This window comes from Neopelma chrysocephalum, unplaced genomic scaffold, assembly GCF_003984885.1.
Source record: "Neopelma chrysocephalum unplaced genomic scaffold, ASM398488v2 Primary Assembly neopelma1_22, whole genome shotgun sequence".
NCBI classification, from domain to species: domain Eukaryota; kingdom Metazoa; phylum Chordata; class Aves; order Passeriformes; family Pipridae; genus Neopelma; species Neopelma chrysocephalum.
Genome location: NW_020897689.1, coordinates 3,423,799 through 3,447,965, shown reverse-complemented (window position 1 = coordinate 3,447,965; position 24,167 = coordinate 3,423,799). Strand labels below are relative to the sequence as shown.

The 24,167-nt window shown below is 38.3% G+C and overlaps 1 protein-coding gene across 5 annotated transcripts; it reads left to right on the top strand.

Moving 5' to 3' along the window:
* Positions 1–1,209: 1,209 nt before the first annotated feature.
* Positions 1,210–16,688, top strand: LOC113967828 (carbonic anhydrase 3-like). 5 transcript variants are annotated; one of them, XR_003534303.1, is made up of 9 exons: positions 1,210–1,423; positions 2,322–2,519; positions 3,514–3,721; positions 8,799–8,931; positions 9,754–9,846; positions 10,751–10,816; positions 11,670–11,825; positions 12,927–13,114; positions 15,527–15,626. XR_003534303.1 is itself a non-coding variant. In XM_027683810.1 (8 exons), the coding sequence occupies exons 1-8, from the start codon at positions 1,378–1,380 to the stop codon at positions 15,644–15,646; spliced, it is 1,020 nt and encodes a 339-aa protein (XP_027539611.1). In that variant the 5' UTR covers positions 1,214–1,377; the 3' UTR covers positions 15,647–16,688. The 5 variants fall into 5 exon arrangements, 4 of the variants coding, with proteins under 4 accessions (XP_027539611.1, XP_027539913.1, XP_027539828.1 ...); XM_027683810.1 differs by lacking the exon at positions 12,927–13,114 and having other exon boundaries at positions 1,214–1,423; positions 15,527–16,688; XM_027684027.1 differs by lacking the exons at positions 1,210–1,423; positions 12,927–13,114 and adding an exon at positions 1,432–1,590 and having other exon boundaries at positions 3,519–3,721; positions 15,527–16,688.
* The last annotated feature ends 7,479 nt before the right edge of the window (positions 16,689–24,167 follow it).

The window sequence follows — 24,167 nt, the reverse complement described above, 5'->3', positions numbered from 1 at the left end:
TGTCCTCACTTCACTACTAGCAAACAAAATAATCTCACTTCTTATTCAGAAAGTCTACTAAAATTTAAATCACAATAATTCACCTTTCAGTCCAGTGCCTAGTCAGTCCTTCATCCATTTTACACCACTGGTGCTAATCTCTGTCTTCTCTACTTGCCTGGTAATTCCCTGTGTGCCAGAATAACAAATATTTTTAGAAGTCATTTGATTTCTGTGTGTCACATAAGGAACTAAGGAACACATGCACACTAACAAGTATGCTTACAATTTTAAGTGCAATCTGACGCATAACACCCTGCTAAATGAAAGGAGAATTAGAGCTGAAGCAAAACAAACAAAGCCTACGCTTAATTTGATAATAAAGATTTTATCTGGAGCTGACAGGAACTGGATCTTCAGCTAGTTTAATGATTTCCAGTTTCCCAGAATCCTTGCAATAGAGGAAGCAGTGCCTTTTTAAAGGCTGGGGCAATTAATGCCACGGAATTTTTGCAGGGAAGCTGTTTATGAAGGCAACGGGAGACTGCACAGCAGGGAGTAGTGCTGGAACCCATGTGTATACATTGGAATTTCATTGGGAAGGGTGTGAACCTGTGATAGCTGTTTGCACGCAGAAGCTGTTGGACTCATCCCCTCACCCCACATGTAGTGGGAAACACAGAATATGCCGAGTTGGAAGGGACCCACAAGGATCATCAAGTCCAAACCTTAGCCCTACATAGGACCATCTCCAAGAGTCAGACCAGGTGCCTGAGAGTATCATCCAAACGCTTCTTGAACTCTGTCAGGCTTCATGCTGTGACCACTTCCCTATGGAGCCTGTTCCAGTACCACGTCCCCAACACAATCTCCTGTGGAGGGATCCAGCCTTTCCGAACCTGACGAGGTCTTAGGGCAAACAGGCTTTATACAAACAGCCATAAAAAGCCCGGCCAGCCTTCCTGTGACCTGTGCATTGAATTTCAGCAGCCAGCCAGGCTAAGCTTCCTGGTTTATGTGCATATCTGTATGCACACGTATCTTACTAGAACTTGAAAACTATTCCTATACTGCCTGTGCGTAGTGCTGGACACTCATGCTTGTCTATATTCCCATTTCCTCGGCGCCGCGGCAGGCGGTGTCAGCCCCTTTCCCCGCACCGGGCATTCCCAGCGCTGTCCCGAGCCGCCGGGACAGCTGAGGAGCCGGGCCGGGCTGGGGGCGGCGGGCGGGCGGTGCGAGGCCCCGCGGCTCTCCCCGCCCCCGGACCGCGGGGTCCCGCCGGCGGCGGGGAAGGGCATGGAGTTGGCGGGAGTCTATAAAAAGCCGCCGTGAGACGAGGCCGCCGTCCTGCCGGAGCCGCCGGGAGAGGCGGGGGCGCGGCGCGGCCCCGGCACCATGATCAACCCCAACTACTTCCCGTGGGGCTACGACAGCGACAACGGTGAGCGGGGGGCCCGCCCGGCCCGGCCCCGCCGCGGGTCGGGGAGCACAACCCAGGAAAAACGGGGGCCCCGCGTCCCGAGGGAGCATGACGGGGGAATAGGGGCTCCAGGTGGGCCCGGGGCTGTGCAAGTGGCGTAGCCGTGGCCGGCTGGTTGTCGCTCGCAGGTGTGGAAGAGGCGATGCTGGTGGCAGGAGAGGTCGATGGCAGGGGGTATCTAAGTTTAAAAAAGTCATTTTTCCTACTGTTAATGTAACATAGCAAATGTCAAATTTAAGCTAGCCTTAAATTGGGAGTGCAGCCACGGTCCCTCCTGCCTGCAGAGGTTGGGGACAGGCGTGGCCTCTTGTTCCTGCACTTCGCTACAGGAAGAAACAACTGAACCTGGGACAGGCATATTCCACATGAACTTACTGGTGAAACCATGATGATGATTCAATCCATGTTTCAAATTCCTGGCTTGTTCAGGGATTGGTGGTCTTTTCTCACTCCAGATGGATACACGGTGCCACATTTGAATAATTTTGTGTATATCCCATCATATTTCTAGCCACTGCTGGACTTGGAGTATACACCTCTAGTTTCCTTCCTTGGTGTATTGTCAATCTCCTAATAATCAGTCTCATAATAAGTCCTGAGGTTGCTACAAGAGTTTTAGGTTCAATTGAATGTCTTGCAGTATCCAGTATTCCAGCTAGAATAATTGGATTGCATTTTATACAGTCAATCTTGACAGGACATGAATAATAATAACCAGGCAATTAGTAACCTACTTGTTAACACACTGAATTGATGTTCTGTACCGAAGCAAAGCCAAGCTTGCATTTATTGTTACAAAAGTATAATTTATACCTAACTGGAAAAGGTTTTTATGATATTTCTCTGTACTTTTTTCTAGGACCAGATCAGTGGCACAAAAATTACCCAGCTGCAAAAGGACGCCATCAGTCACCAATTGAAATCAATAATAAAGAGGTGCATTACGATAGTTCCCTACTGCCATGGTTTGCTAGTTATGATCCCGGTGCAGCTAAGACCATCCTCAATAATGGGAAGACCTGCAGAGTTGTGTTTGATGATTCATTCGATAGATCAGGTCAGTTTTGTTTGCATCTCTGACTGTCATTATATATCAGTGATATTTCTCAATTTGCATGGAAGAGCCAGCTTTGAATGCTCAGGCTGTCAGAAGGTCTCCGTGTACTGCCTATGTGTGATGTGCAGGTGTCTGTGACTCCAGTCCCCTGCACTACTGCTAGGAAAGGCCTGAGACTACTTTTAAAGTCTATAGATAAAATCCTAGGGAATGTAGAGAGCTGCAAAGAAACATGGTGCAGGATGAATTAAGGTGTAAGGTAAAGTTTTCTGAGCTTGCAAAAAGCCATTGCAGTTGTGTTGCTTTCCAGGAGCTAGGAGTCCAGTGTGAGAGCTGAATTCCATTTAAGCTGTTTGAGATGCCCAACAGAACATCTTAAGTAACAATATTTAAAAACTCTATTCCTGTAATTTCTGATCAATGAAGTAATGAACCAGATGTTACCACGAAGTCATTGTATTCAATCAGTTAAAACTCTTTGGCATTCATGAGATTTTGTCTTAATGAAGATTATAGTGCAGAGAAGTTTCAGTGTTTCAGGTCTAATGTCCAAAATCTTTTACCCACTTGTATCTATGACAACATGCAGTGTACAGACTTATTTCTTAACTGCATTAAAAGTTCCACTTTCTATTACAATATTCATAGGATTGACAGCCATAATTACTCGGAGGAATTTTACTAATAGATTGTTTCATGTTAAGTATATGTGGATATGGATTTAATTAAATGGATTTTAACTAATGACTTGGGTTTCATGAAACCTGAGGATCAAAATGTATGTAAACTAGTTAATATACTACCAAAAGTCACAAATTACCATGCAGTCAAGAGATTGGTTACTTTTCTAGCAAAGTGGGAATTTTTATTGTTATTTAAAGAAAAATATTATTCATATCAGCTAAAATGATATGTAAAGAGATGTAGCTGTGGCATAGAAGAAGACCTCCATGACTATTGCTTACCATTTTTTACCATCTGTTGTATTTGTTAGAACAGCATCAGATATATCATCTTCTGCATAAATGCCAAAGGATTTTGAAAGGGAGGGAATATCCAGGCGCAACAATCTACAGCATGGACTCAACACTCACCAGAAAGAGCAGAAAGTTTTGGCATGTTCTGAATATTTTTTCAGATGAGCTGCTCAGTAACTGTTGTGTTTTGATCTCAGAAGTAAAAAGTGACTCACTGCAAAAAAAGTAGGTGTATTTCTCAACTCTTTGAAGTCAAGAAACATTCAGTGTTTGCTGTTACGTCTCCTTTGTTATACCATTGCCTTCGGAGACTGTGGGTGGTGTTCCTTCTCTAATATAATGCTAATTGCAGGACAAATTCCGCTGTGCATACTCCTACTGACTTGAGCATGTTTTAAGTTTTTTAGGATATGTACAGTGGCTTATTTTTTATGTAAAAGAACCTCCAGCTGCATAATACATACATACGCAATAGCAATCATAGAGGAATAAAACTTTTATTCCTTTGGAACAAAGACATTCATTCTGAGTATGTCTATATATGTATCTACCACTCTGTCTATCTGAATTATGTCTGAGCTAACCAGAAAACTAAGGGCTTAGTTTATTTTTTCAGTTAGAGTGGTCGTACTCACATCAGCACTTCTATTTAGATTTCCATTAGTGTAGATAAAATAGATTGCTGAATAAATTACAAGGGTCAAAAGGGTGATAAAATTAATTACCTTGGATGTCTCCAAGTTTTACATCCATTGTGTCTTTTCTGCCAAGAACACTTGGAATATTCACAATTGGAACAGTTCCTTAAATTGTTAGAGAGAGTGCCATCCAATGTAATTCAGGTATTAGGTTAAATAAGGCCTTATTAGTGTTATCTTTGGAGTTAGTCTAGTGGAAGGAATTTGAGAATTTATTTCCAGCTATTTATAAAGCCCGTTTAAGAATCTGCTATACAATTGAAGGCCTAGCTGACAGATAGTTGCTTTAGGAGTGGTGTCACGCCTCAGCTGCCTGCCTGTACAAGTTAATGGATTGTTGTGGATTCAGTTTCCTATCTTACCAAACCTACATAGAAGAAGGGCCTTATACACTGTGAAATCACTGCAGGTGGAGGCTGGAGTCTCAAAAACCAGGAAAGAACTGGGAGCTGAAATCAAACCTCCTACGTGGCTGGGCCCGGTAAAACACATACCAGAACTTGGGTACTTTGGCATCCTACCACTGGTGTGTTTTTTTGGCCTGAATGGCAACTCAGATACTTTTTTTAGACCTAGTGACCTAGTTTTGGTTTGAATTAGGGCTGCAATCTTGTTTCCACTAGCAGAGTCCATTTTTTTCTAAAATTCCAAAAATATTCATGTCAGAGAAGTGTCCCGAGAGAATCCACCTGGTGGGACCACTGTCGTGGTGCTGAGTGAGATATATAGCTTGTAACTACCTTACAATTAATTACTCTTAGGCTTTCCTTGTAATGCCTTGGTTAGATGGTTAAATCAAGGTGTTTGATCATTTGAGAAACAGTAAAGATACATAATTCTAGTAATGGAACCCAGACAGAGCAGCTGGGGAGGCCTACACTAAGGCTATATCAAATGGATGCCTTCCTTTACCTTCTCAATTTGTTGTTTTTGTTGGCATTTTTTATGGAATTTCATTGACCAATAAATTTCCAAAACTGGAAAAGATGTGTTACAAGGTAGGTGAGAGTGGGAGGCAGGCTGACAGACTTCTGTCTGACACTTCTCTTTCCCAGTCTTTCCCTGTAAGAGTAAATAGTTCAAATAGAAACAAAAGTAATTCTTCTGCATACCTATTCAGTGCTTACTTTAAAAAAAATTCAGTGAGAACTGAAATTTCAGTTCCAGAAGCTTTTAGGAAGTACCCTTTATCCTGCAGTTAGCTAGACTGTTTCAGTACAGAAATCCTCTTATGAGCAGAGGCTTTTTTTAGACATTTCAAATATGGCACTGACCTGAAAAGGCTGTGGTTTCTGTACTGCACTGTTAGATTCTGTTATAAAGCAGCATAACAAAGGTAATGTGTCTTTTCAGTTGTCATACAGTAATACATTACTAATTTAATTTCACTGTGGTTTACCAGTTCATTTTATGGATTTGGCAGGATGCAAGATCATAACTCTTGTAAGAACAGTTACTTCTTGTCATGTTTATAAACGCAACTCATCTCTTGAGTGTTTTGTTCTCCTTGCATTTTTCCACCTGACTTTCACAGTATGCCTTCATAGCAAACAGAGAAGGCATTTGTATAGGCCTAAATTTGCCAGTTTTATAGTGAGAGGACGCGTGACAATTGACGTGAGCACAGATTAACAACTAGACCCCTACAGAAGCTGCTCAGCAAGTGGATGCACTTATTTCAAACCACTCTTGTCGCATTTCTGTTGTCAATGACACTGAGCTAGCTAAGGTAAAGTGACTGAGTGGCCATCTCCACTTGAACTGCATCACACCTTAATTTTGCTGTCTGTACACAGAGTGAGAGATGAGGTTTTTATTGCCTTAGTTACATCTTTCTGTGCAACACTTGCCTAGTGATTACATTGAGAGTGAAAAAAACCCATTTTTGTATTAGCCGGTTCTGTCTCATGCTGCTCAGCTTGAGGTAGATCAAATAAAAGGTGAACTTTTTTCTGGAATAGATATTCATGTGTGTGTTCATGTAGGATTGCTCTGTGATAGACCATTCTTCCATGTGGATGGGGCGGGGAACAGAATTTGAGCAAAACTGACATGACATTTCTATGTCTGGTATCGGGTGCTGATGGAGGGTGATGTGGAAACTCATATAGTCGGTACTTAGCAATGGGATGAGAGTTTGCAACAATAAGGCATCAAAAGGAGTGAATACTTTTCTACGTTGTCTTCCTGGGCTGGTTTGTATATTCCTGCATCTGGCCCATGTTACTTTAATGACAGCAAGTTTAAGGGAGTTACATTTTGGTAACTCTGCTGTGACCATCCTGTTACTTCCCGTACAACAGAACCAGGAAGAGAAATGCCACGTTTCCAATATTCAGAAGTAAATCCAGCCATTCAGCTAGGCATATGAAAAGGATTACACAGTATTTCAGAAGACTTAAGAAAGAGAAAAGCTGGCTGCCTGTGTATCAGGGATTGAGTCTGCAGGCTCCTTTTTTCAAGCTTTTGCTTTTTATTTCATACAGGCATAGGTAGAAGCTCAGAGTGAGTCATGGGGCCTTCTGGAAAAGCATCCTGTTGTAAGTGTTTTGTGATAGGAAAACAGCTATTACAGCCTTAAAACTGTGAGTCTCAGATATTTAAGGTGAACGTTTCCTGTGTAATAATTGTTAGAAAAATTCCCTCTTACATATAAATATTATATATTAATACTACTGAAAAACAACGTGAAGATACCACTGCTTCTTTTATAAACTTTTATTTCATATTTTCTGTCTGTTATATGGTTGTGTATTTATTTGTGTGGTATTAAAAACAAAAGGCCAGGAGGATTAAAGTACCTTTAGGATTTAGGCTCCAAGACATGTTTAAAAAAAATAAAGATTTCTTTTACTAATTTTGAGCTATGTAGACATAGTTTGAGATTTTTTATATTTTAGGTATTGGAGAACTTGATTCTTGTAATTGCTGTGTTTACTTTTCTTTTTTTTTAAATGTAGTGAAATTTCCTTTATGTGCATTGTCATTTCATGTATTTATATGTTTAATACTACACACTTGCAATTAAAAGAAAGGAAACACCTTTTTGTCCTTCTGGAGATGTTGGTTGCATCATTCTGTCTGCTGAAATTAGCCTAGGTAAAAGTTACTCTCTATTTATAGTTGAGTGAAGCTGGAACGTGTTGGCATGAGGTGATACAGAGCTTCGCCTAACGCCCAATTGAAAACGTCTGCTGATGGCCCATCAGTGGAAATACTGACATGTTTTTACCTTAAAGAGGTTTATTTGGTCTTACAGATCTATTCTAATGGAGAATTGATGGTCTTGTCAGCTACTGCTGTTACCATGTCTGCGTCGGCCACAGTTCTGAATGTCTGTGGGAAGAAGTAAAAGGAATTTGTTGAGAATAACAGCTTGCTGTGCTCTTAGTACTTTATTTCTTGACATGATAATAGATTTAATTCCTTTTCAGATTGAAGGATATTTTTTCTCTGGCATATAAAGACCTGTTCTTGAGTACTGCTCAGTGCTTTATAGGAATGCTATGACGTCCATCCTCAAAAAAAAGTGATTGAGAATTGAATATTTTTTAGTTTTTGATGTATGTAAAGAATTTCTTCCATTTTTATCGATCCTTTCAAATACACCACCTTCATTTACAATATTATTTAAAAATGGTAAGATTATTTGGAACACTGGGTATCATTCGTCACTGAATTCATCACAGGCTGAACTTTTCTTTAGGACAATAAACTGCATTCTCAGTGATTGCTTCTCTGGCTCATTTGCTGTTTTCTTTCTCCTCTTCTATAGCCGGAGGGAGTAGCCATTATAGCAGAAGCAGCATCAGTAATTTCATAGCTTTTTAAAGAAATAAGTTGTAGCCTGCAGTAAGATACACAATTTTGTAGTGGTTTGTGGGAATTTGTTTATCATCTAACACTTCAGTAGTTGATCTCAATTATGGTTATGTTTGTGTGCTTTCGTATGGGTAGATACTAGACTGAATTCAGGGAGAGATTAAGACATCTAAATTTAGGTGTCTTATTTTGGGATTTTAAAAGTTGGTGGGTTATATCTCTAAATTGCTATTCTAGTCAACAGAGTTGGAGTTACCTTTAAGCAATGGAGTCCAGAGAGCAAGTCAGGTCACCATCTGTTGAGTGTCTACCTTAAGGCAAGCAGAATTACTCTAGAGACTTGACTATTCTGATTACTTCAGTTACCCAAAGACAGGCATCTTGCAACATCTTTGATAACCTAATCTATTTCACCATGCCTCCAGATACTGCTTTAGAAATGTACAGTTCTTCTACAGATCCCAGATCACATCTTTCAGTCCTGTCCAGGTGTTTCTGGAATATCCCAGAAAGTACTAGATGCTCATTTATGCAGATGAATTAAACAAATGATCTCTAATGACTATAATGGAAGCCTAGACACAAAAAATTTTCATCTGCCTGTAAGTGCATATAGCTGAAGATGGTTGCCTGAACTGCTGCTAAAATCAGTTCAGATTTTCAAGTGGAGCTCAGTTCTGTCAACATCTGTAGATGCATCTGTACAGTAAATATGTACAGTAAATATCTTTTAAATTTCATTTAAAAGAGTTGGAAGATACTTGAGTCTGATGCTGTTGCAGATTATCCATTGCAGTGCTGAGAGGTGGGCCACTTCCAGGAGTCTTCAGGCTACGTCAGCTGCACTTCCATTGGGGCTCGTCTGATGACCATGGCTCTGAGCATGTTGTGAATGGAGTGAGGTATGCAGGAGAGGTAAGACTCACCACTTTTTACTTTAAAACAGGGTGTAAAGTAAAATTTGTCATTATTGTTCAAGTGAGACAAAATTTGCCATTTGTCTGCTTTTCAGGTAGTTCTTTCTATTTATTTATCTGCGCCATTTTATTCTTACTCCCATCAATTCTTATAAATTTGAATTAGGCTGAAGTAATTCCCACAGCATAAGAAAAATACTGTGTGAAACAAAAGTTTTCATGTTCTCAAAACAATATGATTTGAAACACTATACAGCAAGACTGAATTATTCAATAGGGCAAACTTACTAAAACAGTATTCTGAAAGTATAGTATTATAGCAGAAGTATAAACTTACAGTGGCAGCAAGAAGGAAGAATGTTACTTTGATTCTCTGCCACTGTAGGATTGTAAGTGAAGATGGGAATTGTGGACTAACAATGTACAGAGCTTACATTCACATGGATTCTTTGCTGGAATTGGCTGTAATTTGAATGCCACATGGAAATGAATCATATATCAGTAGATGACATCTGAACTATGTGTTTTACCTGCTTACATTAGCATCTTATTCAGTTTTAAGATGAGCTTTTAGTATAGTTTTTCAATTTCTGTGTTAAGAAGTTTATTTTAAAGCAAATAGTAGTAGAAATGGTAGTATATGACGGATATTACTAATATATGACTTGCTGTCCCTTTTTTCTTTTTCCTTTTTTGGAATGCCTAATCATCATTCTTTATTGCCTCAAACTTGCTCATTTATATAATGAACTGTAAATTCAGCCTCTGATGGCTTGCTGTTCAATAATGCTGTTCAATACATGTTTTTCTTCGTTTCAAGCTACATGTGTTACACTGGAATCCCAAATACAGTAATTACCTTGATGCTAGGAGAAGAACTGATGGGGTAGCTGTTTTGGCCATATTTTTGCAAGTAAGTAGAAGCATGTAACCCTTCATTGTTACTGCTACTATAGAGTTTTCTATTCTTAGAGAGTTAGAAAAAGCAAAAACCTCTAAATATATATTCTAGCTATTCTACAACACTGAAGGACTTGACTTTCAATAATGTATCCTTTTCAAGTTATAGAGCATGAGTCATGTTATCTCAAAGGGGCACCCAATACTACACACGCTGTCCCTACAGCTATTGTGTGACTATGGGGCTGGTGGAATGGGGACATGTGTCAGAAGTGGCCCTTTGCCCAACAGCAGTCAGCTGTCTTCTGTGCTAATCGTGGACAGATTTCAAGGACAGATACCTCTTCTAGGCTTTTCATGAACTATCTCCCAAACAAAACTCTCTCACAGACAATACATGTAACTCATCCTTTTTTTAAATCCTTTTGGGGGCATGCAGCCTTTGCCTGAAATATTGGCCATTGCTCTCTCTTGTTTAATTAATATTCACTAGAGATAGAAAGCCAGATGTCTTTTTTGAGATCAACAATTGCAAACAATAGATCTGACCATGAAATCTGTTTTTAAACTAGAATAGAACTTTTTTCCAAATTCTGTACTTGAGTCCAAAGAGCTGTTTATCTTTGTTAGGCTAAAATTTAATGTCAACAGGAATAACTATACTGTGAAATTACCTGTTATGCTCTATTTCTGTACTGATAAAATGTCTCCCTTTGTATCATAATATTTGTTGGGGTACAGGCAAAGGGTGCAGAGAGAAGACATTAGCTTAATAAGCTGGTATGGGCGATGGGTTGAATTAATATGTTGTAACTTTATTGTGGATGTATGTTTAGATGCATATGTAGAAATATAGGAGAAATAAGAAAGCTGATTAAGAAGAACTCTTTGCTTAGTTCATACCTTCTTTTTAACAGGTAGGGGAAACTCCTAAACCAGAGATGAAGAGAATTCTTGAAGAAATAAATGCTATCAAAACAAAGGTAATGATGTTGGGCTTTTCATTATAGGAAGATTGCTGCAAAGTCTCAAGTCAAAAAAAAAAAATTGAGATGCCTGACTTTCTGGCTTTCAAATTCTGCAACATTGCCAGAATATATTTGTAAATAAAACCATGGGCAGCTTTTCCTTAACATGAAGAGTCCTTTCTTCCATTTACATATGAGCCTTCTTTGACTTCAGTTGGCCTTTTAAATTTGGGGAAATGAGACATTTCGCTAAACTTTACTCACCTAAAAGCTAGGCATGGAGTCTTATTCCCTTGGTGGTCAGTGGCAAATAAAAGGCACCTTTGGAAATTGGTCCGTTCAGTCTTAATATAGGCTGCCTAGTGGTCCTCTGGAAATGTCACTGACTACACATTTGTGTCTCAGATAACATTATGTGATAAATCTCACATTTCATAGGCTATCGTGTTCGTTATTAACACGAATATTATAAAAGCAGTACCTGTCTCACTTTGTTTTATGGTGACCTAATTCAATATTCAATAGATAGGCAGAATTTCCATAAGAAAGGAGGCCAGAAGGAAGAGTATTTCTGCACAGAAGTCAGTGAAACACATTGGTACTGGACGCCGCTTCACATGAGTTAGCTCAGGTACAACAAGTAGCATCACGGAGTTTTACGTTGTGTCCTGCTTCTCTGGGCCCATCTGTGAGGGTTGTTCAGTCCACTTATCTTCACACTGCATCATTATGTCTTGTGTAGATCTGTGCTTAGTTTCCTTAGTTTGTACCTTTGAAGTATCTGTTTCTTAAAATAGAGCAAATAGACTATATCTGTTGATGAGCTTTCTGTTTGGTTTTGTTGTGTTGTTTTGGTTTTTTTTTGAAGGGGAAAGAAGCTCCTTTTCCAAACTTCGATCCTTCAATTCTTTTCCCGAAATCTCATGACTACTGGACATACCATGGGTCTTTCACTACTCCGCCTTGTGAAGAGTGTGTCACCTGGATTATTCTTAGAGAGCCTATCATAGTCAGTTCAGACCAGGTAAACTTCAAATTGATAATATTTTACCCACTTTTTACTTATGTATCACAGCCTGACATTCTTTTGACCAGGAAAATGCTCATTGGGTTTGTGAAAAATTACATGATTAAAAGGACACTGAAATACTAGCCCACATCAGACACCATGGTAGGTCAAGTCCACAGACATCAGAAGGCTTTATTAATCAGTAAAAACATAACACAGTGGAGATGGTAAGAGATTATAGCAGTTTGGAGTGTGACTGACAGCAAGCTCTAGTTACTGTAGATGAGATTTCTTGCCTCCATGAGCAAGACCACTCTTGCAACATCAACTAAAAAAAAGAGTAGTTCTCTCTTTGTTTCCCAGGCCTTGTATTCCTACAGCATTAACTCTTGCTAATAGGAAAGAATGCAGCTGGATGTGGCTCATACCTTTATTTTACACAGAGCTCAAAACACTGCATTACACCAAGAGCTCCAGCCATTAACTTGTATTCCTCTGCAACCATTTAAATCAGAACCTTAATACATTTAGCTAAAGCATATTTTAGGTTTGCACCAAAAACTTTGATTATGCAGGATTTTTTCAACCATTTATATTGTCTCAAACTTCCTCCTGTAAAGTCTTCATTGCTGACCTTGATGAATTTTTGAGGGGAATGACCGGATAAATTCTGTAATAAAGTCCCTTGAAAAAGTGACCATCTGCAATTAAATGCATTGGGGCAGTCAGGTATCCTGATTACATTGCACACTGAATGAAGCAGGAGTCCAGTGATCTTACATAATGCAGCTGAGCATTTACAACTTTTTGAATATTCTACTTTGCAAATGTGTCTCTTAAAGCATGCTGCTTTCAAAACCATTGTCTGTCAGAATACAAATGTAATGTGATTGGTGATTCTGTCTGCCCCATATTCAGGATGGCATCAGTAACCAAGTAAGTTATTGAATCAGATGCTTAACACCTGTGTTTCTAGAATGCATACAGCCAAATTTTCACAAACTAGAGCAGCATCAGATAACTATAATTTATTGTTAATGTGAAAAACTTCTTTGGTCATTTACTGTAAAGAAGTATTTCTTGCTAATCCTCATTTCCCCTCAATCCCATTTGTAGGAATTTGAATGCCCTCCTTCATCACATTTCAGCCTATGATTCTACTCATACCACACGAGTCGGTTTTCTCATCTGAGGTTATTCCTCTAGCCGGCAGACTACAGTGATACGATAGCACAAATTCCAAGACTCCAGGATAGTTAGCACATGAATATTAATCAAGGGAGTGACATATTATGTAGATATAGGTAAACACATAACTTTTCATTTGAGATTCTCAAGGTGATAATGTGTTTCAGTGCATTGATTGATGTGCATGTATCACCAAAAATAATTTCCATTTTCTAGTACTTTGTATTTATGTGGGTCTTTCTTTTAAATAATACAACTCAGGTATGATAAGAACCTTAGCTGGCAAGAGATGAAATATGGTAATGTATTCATATAACCTACAGCTTAATTTTTTAGTTTATTGAATTAATCTGCCTTCTGTTTCCTTGCCCATCTGAAAATTAAAATATGGGGGCAGTTTTGAAGTGGGTACTTGTGTGAAAACTACAAATATGGTCTGACTGGTTTCCACAAAATAAATCTACTTTGATGTTTATGTTACAGAAGGTCAGCTCCAGATTTTGCTGGGAAAAGTGTAGTCCTTACTGAGCATCTCTGATTTAAAATCCATTTTTAAAGGAATAACTAATCACATCATTGATCCAGCTTCATGAAAAGACTTTTTGAACACTGCTGTGTTTGGGTCATGGTCTTTTTTTCTGCTGTTCTAAAGTGAGTGAGTTTTGGGAAACATACAGACTGTTCTTTAACTAGCCCTTCTGTAGAAAAAATGAAGCATTTAAGGTAAAGGTGAAATTATTACATACAGACAGGACATTGGCTCTTATCCTGAGGTAACTGCTTTTCAGGCAGAATTGGCAGTGTGTGTGCATTACTGTATACAAATACAATAGGAAGCCTTCCCTCACTCCAGAGGGCCTGCAGTCTAAATAGCGTATTCATAAGAGGATTGTGTTGCCAATTATTTCTAATCCTAGGAAATGTACTACCATGGCAGCCTCATTAATAGTGATTATTTTAAGTGTGTGTGCATTTGCAGTGGATTGCTTGGATGCTTTTGCAGCCAGATGGTAACTGTATATTAGCCACAAGGGTAAGTGCAGTGGCTGTGAATCAGTACTCTGCAGGAAAAGTCAATTCACCAGAAATCCCTGTGAGATGTAGAGTGGGTGGCCTAGCTGCTCAAATTACTTTTAATGAAAGAATAGGAATTTAACTGTGGAATAACTCTGTCCAATTGCAGATTTAATTTTTTCATCTTTATGTAGTTGTAACCTGAATACATATTTTTTTACTGAGTAGAGCAGATCTTCCACAAATAATAATAAACTTCAGCACCCTTCTCCAATAGTGCTTTGTCAGTATTAATGAAACTGATGAACTATTTTCACTCTTATTCTTCCCATACAAATTATTCTTCATCTGAAATCTGAAATTTAATTTCAGATTAATAATCCGTCTGAGGCATATTATACTGGTTACAAATGTGACCTAATCATTTTCAGGCACACTGAGATAGCTGGCTTTTCTGAGCTGTGTAGTGAAGAACAATGTTGAGATGCCTGAGCTAGCTCAGTCCATAAACTGGAACTAGGATAATCACAGTGAACCCAGGTTTTACAATCCAAACCAAAGTTCTGCTTCTATTGGACTTGAAGTCTTTACTGGAAAAGGTAGATACATCAGCGTATTGAAGCTCCTTGTGAACAAAGGTGATGCATGCCGTGCATGCAGCTACATTTTCAAGTTTACACATGGAAAATGTGTGCACCCCTTTTGTGATAAGTGATTTAAACAGGGAAGTGTCAAGTTTCTGAGTCAGAGCTGATGCGCTTTGTGTCTAATGTTGTGCATAGTAGGGACAACAAATGAACATAATGTATCTGTAAGTGGGCATATGTGTTGTGTCCTCTGAAAATCAGAAAGGAGTAGAGGAAGAGCATTATACAGTTTTGAAGAGTATAGGCAGAACTGTTATGGCATCCCTCAAAAAAAAACATACCTTGGTTAAAAATAAATGGCCAGGTAGAGTCAAGCTGCAGACCTTGTTTACAAACAATTTGAAACCTTGACCAAGTCATTATCCAGATTTATACGGCTGTTGTTAATAATGAACTCTGTCACTGCAGCAGAATAGATCCTCTGCCACAGACCTACCGTGAAAATAAACAACTGGTTTATAATTTAGCCTTAACACCTTGCAATTCTAGAGGCACTAAGACAGGGTTAGAGTAGGAGAGGTTTATTAGAGCACGTTCTGCTCTATTTGCATTTTCTGAGTACTTCCCACAGTTTCTGTGGCTTTACACAGTCCTGTAGACAGTACATAAATGACACTACTTTTCACAATCCTGTTCAGATAGGACCCATTTTTCCATCTGGACTATTTCTAAGAAGATCACTGTGAGGAAAAGAGCATGAGTATAGTTCTTGTGGTGAGGGGGAGGTGAAGGACATCTTCACAACTTTGAAGGAGATTTTCTCCACAGCTTCTGGGGCTGGACCAGCCTCCTTGGTTTAATTGCTGGGCTGTGGATTTGATTCCAAAGGATTCCCATCAAGACACTTCAATTTTTGCTCTTCTGCAGATGGCAAAGCTCCGCAGCCTATCCAAGAATGCTGAGAATGAACCTGATCACCCCTTGGTTGATAACTGGCGCCCAACTCAGCCTCGGTATTTCAGGATGGTGAGCGCATCATTCCTCTAGGACCTGGCTCATGTTGGGTGCCTCTGAGTGAGGCGACCTCTAGAACTAAGAGATGTTTTTGTTTGTGTCCTTTGTTGCATTTAGACAGAACTCTAGATGTATGTCTGGAGGCTGAAACTTGAGTTGTGAAATGTGAATTTCACTTTCAGAGGATAACATTTATTTAGGCAAATCCTGTTGTTAAAATGGAAGTAGAGAATCTGTTTGGTTCTTCATAACTGCTTTAACATTAGCTTTTGTTAATAGTAAAAAGGAAGGAAGAAGATGCTACTAAAAATTACAAAACAATTTCCTATTGCCCACATGTCCCTTGATGCTTGCCTTATTGCATGCCAAAGAGGTTGCAGTTAAGAGATTGTTTTCACCATTAAAAACTTGTTTTTCAATAGTTGTTTTCAGCATTATCCATATCCAGCTCTCAGCTGCACCAGATAATGTACAAGGCATTCTTGGAAATAAGTGAAAGCACTCTTTTGGTATTTGATACTTACATAAAATATGAAACGATAGGAAATTGTATTATAATCATTGATAAAGAACTAAGCTTTTAATTTCTTACAGCAATGGACAGGTGAAACAGAAGTCTGTTCTGAAAACTGTATTCACTGAGTTATATGTAGTTAAAACAATGGAAAAGGGAAAGAGCTTTTTCTGTTTGTGTCACAACTGGTTGCCTCTATTAAAAGACTGATTTTCCATTTTAATGTTGTAGCAGTCAAAGTGACATGAATTTTGTGAAGTTGGTCCTCATATCCTGAATATATATTTTCTTCATGTATGCAAGTGGCTTTTCTGTGTAAAAAGGGTGTTAAAATAAGAAGAGTCCTTAATCTTTTTGTGGGTTTTTCTGAGACAGATTCTCACTTCATGGCTGTCAGTGAAATTTGTGCATAAATCTGAAACCACATTTTGGCTCCTGATCAAAATGCAGTTGACCAGGGTGTTCTCCTCTCTTGTTTTGGCATAAACAACAATGAAACAGGATTGTAAGCCTATATCTGAAGTAACACTATTTCTGCATTAAAAAATCCAACAATAATAAAGATGTTTACTTAAGGTTTTTTTTGTTCTGTGTTTTTTTACTATTTAGAAACATGTAAAAAGAACAGAATTTTAAAGAAAGACTTATCAATGTCCTCTGTAATATACCTTTATGGAAACTGGTGATGGATAGCATCTTTTTCAGATGTTTGTTTGAACTACAAGAGTGCTGACTTCACATGACTGCAAGCAAGGAAATAGCATCCTAAATAGCTACATCACTGATACATCCATATCTATTCTTTTAGTGAGATGACCTCTATTCTGACAGTGGCTTTTTTGCAACATCATATGAATCAACATCACAAGTTGATTGCACAGTGGAAAAGTTCAATCTGTATCTAAAACCATTAAGCTGAATGGTAATTTATATTGAGCTCTGGAAATACAAAGCAGATACTGCTCTGGCAGTGGCTGGACTTGGCTGCCATGTTCTAGAGCAGGAGGATGTTGCTGAGCTTGGTAATGGGACACGGGTTATATTCCTCATCTACAGGTTCCCCTCTGTGAAAGTCTCTGGACCATGTCCTCACTTTGCTTTCTTCTTTCAAATAGGTAGTGTTTTGGCTTGAAAATTTCATTTAGTTATTGTTAGTGTTTCCCAACTAATTTCCCAAGTGGCTTGCATTGTGCTGTTTATGTTTGCATGTTTTCATTTGTAGCCTTGTTGGGAAATGATTCAGATGAGTTAACATCTGTTTACATTGCATGTACATATTGCTGACCTGTCTTACATATGTATAATTCCACTTACTCGGATGGATGGCTTACACTAATAAAGCATATGCAGGTCCCTATGTTTGAAAATATGTTTTTTTAAGTACATAATTAAATTTAACTTCTTCCCAGCTGGTTTGTTCCAGGATATTTCAAAACATAGCTTTGTGTTTGAGCACCAGTACCCAACACAGTGTTAGCTGTAGGGTTAAGGACATGCTGCTGGATTGTGCTTTATACTTCAGGGGAAGGTTTAAATCTTAAAGATTTGTTTTGCTCATAAACTTCTAAGTAAATATCCAAAACAGCATCAGGAAATGTTCTGTATCTGGTAACTGATGTTATTCTGAACACAAATGCAAGTCACAGAACACCACTGATGATGCAAGACAGGGTTCTGATAGAACCAGTTCTTCCTGCCTTTAGGTGAAAATGGCAATTTCCTGATGCGTGAAAATATGAGAAAAAAATACTATAAACACCTTACTAGTTTTTTTACAGTCAATTCTGCAGTATATATCTGTCTGCTTATATGTTGCTTCATTAGCAAAAGGAAAAGGAAACCAAAAATTGATTTTCCAAAATGCATAGTTTGCTGTGAATTACAAGGTAAGTTGTTTTATAAGATGCTTTATTAAACAGAGTTGCATATCTTAGAGCTTAGAGCAGGCTTTTTTTCCTTTCAATTGATGGTATTGCAAATCTGGAACATGAAATCTCAGGGATTTTTAACGATGTGGTGGTTTCCCAGTCATGCTTTGCAAAGGAGCTGTCTGGGTGCTGTAAATGAAGCTGAGGTAAGCCTCATCCTCCAGAGCCATGCTTATTAACTTGCAAACTTAATCTCTGTAAAGAAAGTGTCATTGGACTCTTTCATGCAGTTGATTTCATATAATCTGTATTTATAATTAGTAAAAGGTAACTAAATTAGGCCTAGGACAGTTGCAGATAGGAGGAAGTGTGTGAAAATGGGGTTTAGCAGTTGTTTTACAGACCCCCTTCCAATGTTAAAGGACTGTCAGAAGTAAGCATGACAGATCAAGGAAACAATGGTTCAACAGGCATTGGGGGGAAAATGGAAAGAGTAGGAGTAGAAGGAAAATAAAAAAAAAAAATGGGGGGAGACATTTCAGGGGCACTGTGAATCGTACTGTAAGCCGAACATAGGAGGACATTAGGGAGAGTTTTGAAGGCAGCAGAGAGAAATGGGGGTGCTGTGAATCAGTGTTTAGAATGTGCTTGAGTTTGATACAATTTTCTGTTCTCTCTGGCTGTGTTCATTGTTATTCTGCAGAGGTTCCCCCTTGCTTTTAGCTTGCAGCTTTCCCCAAGCAGAAGAAAAATTCATCACTGGTATGACTGAATTCAGGTCACCGCAGGCACTGTAGTAATAACATCCCACACATCTCACTTCTACCTGCACATTTCCACAGTGTGGTGTACCTCTGTGCCCAGCAAGGGCAGATCTGGATTCCGAACTACCTGTTAAAAAGGGAAGACATCAAACTTTCATCTGGGTGGTGTAGAAAACAATGAGTTACTACTATATTTGACTTTCATACCATATATGCCTGACTATACTTCGTGACATCAGTGCTAATCAGGAGCAGCCCCTCTGAACATAAGACATGTAGCCACACTGCATGGCTTGTTGGCAGCCTCTTCTCCAAGTTACTTTTCATCTGCTGCATATGTCAAAAATAAATGACTTGGCCATGCTCTGTGGTGCAGTGAGTCTTCCTGAAATTTGAACCATTTTAAAGGGATGGCTGTACCTGCATCCGTGTCACTGGCAGTCTTGAGCATGAGTACAAAGGAGCTGTGAAATGAAATGGCAGCAGAGATATGATTATGCTCTTCAACAGTCTTTAAATAAGATCTCCCCTTCTAAACTTTGTCAGACGAAAAGATATCCATGGTAAGCATGGAGGAAGTCGATTTTCTCATGTGGGAACCTCTTCTCTAGCCCCAGCATCCTGCTGATCAGAGAGGCTATCCTTAGGGTTACCCCCCCTGTCTGCAGCTGGGCAGGAAATGATCAACCCGAGGACTCCTTGAAGCAGGCAAGAGGATGTATATAGATATCAATCTAAAATTTTATATAAAAATAGACATGGGTTCTAGTGCGGAAGAACAGTCAAAATCATTCAGGTGGTGGATATTTTTTAAAGAATTTATACTCATCAAATCTTATTTAGATTAAGATGACGATTAAATCTGTTTTATTCTATATCCTAATTTATGCCTTGGAGATTTCATTAGAGTCATCTTTACAAAACTGGACACATCTTTATACCCCTTCTTTTATAATAAATAAGATGGTGTTTTGCAAACTATATGCATGGCTGTTAAGACCGTGGGAAGAATTCTGAACTATTTTGCTCAAGTTTCAGATTTAATAGAAAAAAAAGTTCAAATTTCTCCTCATTGTGAAGGAATCTTAAAAATCTAAACAAATATGGTAATGTCTGAAACAATACTGCAAAAGATGACTTGATTATTTTGTGTTATTCTGTAAAAGAATAAAGGGAGGTTTTCTATTACATTGTTTCATCAAAAACACAGTCTTTATGGATAGAATCAGGCTGCCATGTATTTTTCTGTAATAAAGCACCATGTGGAGAATATTTGGGATCACAAGAGATGATTAGCACAGACCCTGTGGCAGCAGTGACAGCTCACTGGAGCTGAACTCCAGTCTGTCAGCTGGGGAAAGCCCTCTCTCCAGAAGGACACACAGTGAATCTCTAACCATGGTTATCAGGGGATGCACCTCTAATAGAACATGCTGAGGTTTGGCTTGTTTTGTCCCTTGCCTCAAAGCCTTTTTCCCCCTGAACAGATCTAGGCCTCAGTGTTTTTGTAGCTTACTGTCTGTCTGTATATATATATATGCATATATGTATGTATGTGTATATATATGTATGTATATCAATATATACTCAAAACATATGTGCTATGTAAATACACAGTCTGTTACTGTTGGTTTTTTTTTTTAATGTGGGATAGCATTTTGACTGAAACTACAACTGATTTCAGACTCATAGGGGAAAAAGCATCCTTCTAGAGAGAAGTTAGTCTTGCTTTTACCAAACCTGTCTCTGGTTGGCTGCCTGCCACATCTGGCTGTCTTCCAGATTAAAGTAGCTGAGGAAATAGCTCCCTTTCCCCTCCTTTTCCAAGAGAAAAAGAAACTCCTCAGCTTGGAGCAAGTTTGATTCTTTCTGAGATCACTGGGGCCATTAATGACCTCTTCTTGCTTGAAAATTATTGAAAACATAAATGGACCCTTGCTGATCAGAGACTAGAGGTGGCACTTTGTTTCCTAGTTTCAGCTAACTGGTCAAGAGAGAGAAGTCTCTGACAGACCATGAAACTCACAGCAAGTTGTACGTGTTTAATGTGACAAAAAAGACACTTGGGATTCAAAGAGGTGGTGAGACAATCCAAAGGACAGAACAAGAAAATGATCTTTGCAAACAGCAGAAAGGTTGTTTTTGATGGTGTTGGAGGAAAGGACACTGCAGCAGTGAGGGTGTGAGACACTGAGGGCCTCAGCTAATTTTTATCTGGTTGGAAAAATAGGCTCTGCACCCAGCATCTTGACAGAAGGAACTGGAAAGATTGACATGTTGTTTGGATGAGGCCTAGATCAGAGGCTCAAATTATTACTTGTAACTGGTATTATAAAAGACCATTTTTCCTATAGTGTCCTTAAAATTAATAATCAGAAATCTGGTAACAGCCCAATATTTTTATTTGGGCAGAAGACATATCTTTGTGAAGATTATCCATCTGAATGGATATTTAGAGATAATGTTGGATTTCCATATATGAGAGATGTGCAAGGGAGAGGGAAAGGGAAAAAGATGAGAGTTTCAGAAAGCCCTTACAGAAGTTGCAGGAGACAAAGAGCACCTTCCAAGGAACGAATTACAGGAAATCACTTACTGGGGATGAATAAACACAAATTAAATTCTGTGGGTTTCTGTGTCATGCTATTTTTTATTTATTTATTTGGCAGTTTTGCAATGAAAAAGACACACTGGTCTGTTTCTTCATCTGAACAGCTCATTTGGGAACTTCATTTGTTTTTTACTTCAAAAATCTATAGCCATATGTTTTCTGAGTATCCAACAGTACTTGCCAATGACATGTCCAGGAAATGCTAGGTAGGAAATAAGGAAAATGTGTTCAATATAAATATGAAAAATAGCCATGATGTTTATAGAAAACCTTTTGGAAATGCATATATCCCTTTTACACTCAGTGTAACTAGAGAATGAAAAAATTTAATTCTTAAAAATTCTTAGTTTAGCCATGTTGCCCAGAAATTATTAGAGACCTTTAACTAATCTTTCTTCTTTTTGCATGTCCAAAATTATTCAGTTATGTCTATCCAGTATACAATTCTCCAAAATAATAAAAATTTTATTATCTTATATATTAACTGTCTTTTCCAATAGTAATTCATGGCACATTATGTGTGTCTGATGGCTGTATATGCTGTTGATTTATGCTTATTAATTCCTAATAATCTTTTTACCACCAGAGAATGGCATTTTGGAACTATGGTCTTCTGTGTATACTTGGATAAATTGGCAAATATTTAATGATACCTTCCCTGAGGATCAAGGGAGATTTTATTTTCTAATACCTAGCCTGAATGTCCATTTATTCAGTACATGTCTGTTTGACCAAACTTTTGATCTGGATATAGGAGAGATGAGAACCACATTCAAGGCCGAGTTGGATAGGGCTCTGAGCAACCTGGTCTAGTAAGGAATTTCTTCCTAATATCTAATCTAAACCTACTCTCTCTCAGTTTGAAACCATTACCCCTTGTCCTGTCACTACATGCTCATGTAAATAGTCTGTCTCACATGAGAAACCCTTCAGTGGGACTAATGGCATTTAGATACAGTGATAAGGGAAGGTGCTGTGTCCCTGTAATACTTAAAATAATGTGTATGTTTTTGCCTGTATTTGTATTAGAACAAATTTGTATATTTGTATATTGCATTAGAATATTATCTGACCTTTTGAGATAAACAGATTGGATGAGGCAGTACAACATTATGTTGTTACATTTGAAGAGAGATACACAGAGAAACACCATCCAGATCAGCATAAGGCTTTGAGAGATCAGCCAGCTAAGCACCTGAGGAGGATGCTATGTGTTTGCTCAAGACAACCCTTGAAACACTTCTGAATTCTGAATTGCTCCTCTGTAAGCTAATTTCAGGCAGAAATATTCACAGGAGTATATGAGCAAATCTCAACACTGACTAAACAATTTCATTTTCAAAGTTATAGAAATGGTGTAGATTGTTATCCTACATATGGATGACTACTTTGTGATGCAGAAAAGCACAAAAGCTATTTCAAGCACCTGACATTTACAGCCTCTTTGTTATCTGGCATGTGTGGAGAAGAGGTGAAAATCTCCAAATAAAATGTCTTCAAAGACAAGATATCACATTAGCCATAAATCAGCTAATTTTTTATGTCACTTTTATGTGCAATACTTCGATGTAAATCTGGAAGCCAAAAAAAAATGACTTCTCAAATTCTGTTTTATGTTAAATCATCAACATCTTAATAAAAATCATGCAGACACAGTTTATGGGAAGTAAAACACCAAATTTAACCTTTACTTGGTTGTGACCAATTGAAAAAATGCTGGGATTTAATTTTAAAAATGAAAGCAGAAAAGGAATATAAAAATTTCCAATATTTTCTAAACATCAATACTGCTGCTGAAAAATGTTTGCTTCTTTCTCCATTACATTCCAGAACTTCCCTTCTGACTTGGTTGTTTTTTGTTTTTTTCAATTGTAGCTTCTCTTCTAGCAGTTCCAACCTGTCCTTTGATTAGATTTTATTATTCTCTCAAACTAAATCTTATCACACCTTCAAACTGCACTTCTTGGGGTGTTACCAGTTGGCATTACTGTACAGCATCATGTTCTTAGACATCATATTCCATTCAAGGCAGAAATTCTTACTATTCTTTTATTTCCTGTTCCATTGCTTTCTTCCATATTCCCCATGTAAATGACATCTAGGAGAGATATTCAAAATCACAAGTTCATTTAGCCAATTATTTCTTCTTTCCCATTCATATGCTGAGAAAGACATAGAAATACTGTTAGTTGAGAAAGGGCTAATTTCCTTATTGACTGATGTGTCTGGACCTGAAATACTGGGAGGTGTCAGTTAGTTGAAAGTTCATAAATCTTTCAACAGTGGTCCTGTTCCTGATTGAAATGGTCTGACCTTCGCTATCATGTTTCTTCTGGAACGTTCCTTATTAGATAACTTGCTGCTTTAAATCCTTGATGAATTTAATGAAACAAGCAAAGTGCTTCAAGTAACTGAACTTTCTATTTAAATTGACAAGTTTGGTTCATTCAGCTAATGGTAACTCCTGCAGTAAGTTGACATGCATGATGATATTCCTAATAGACTTCATTAAAAGTGGGTAAAGTAAGTTGCAGTTCAAAAGTAACTTATAATAAGCTTCAGAAAGAGTAACTGAAGAGATACATGCACAGGTGCTCCAGAAGAAATACTATAGGCACCTGTATATACAGTTTAAAGTGTAATGCCTTTATTTTGCCCATTTAATGATAAAGGCAAAACCAGAGACAGACAAACTGATAAACACTCTGTCAATGCTGTCCCATGGTGACCAACCAACCCTTAAACACTTACTTACTGCTTTGGTACTGATTGGCTTTTTGTACATCTCAGGTGAAAG

Excerpts from the sequence above, each read along its gene's own strand:
- LOC113967828 (XM_027683810.1), top strand. The coding sequence starts at position 1,378 with ATGATCAACCCCAACTACTTCCCGTGGGGCTACGACAGCGACAACG. Across the intron at positions 3,722-8,798 it reads AGTGACTCACTGCAAAAAAA|ATTATCCATTGCAGTGCTGA; the intron begins GTAGGTGTATTT and ends ATGCTGTTGCAG. Across the intron at positions 8,932-9,753 it reads GAGTGAGGTATGCAGGAGAG|CTACATGTGTTACACTGGAA; the intron begins GTAAGACTCACC and ends CTTCGTTTCAAG.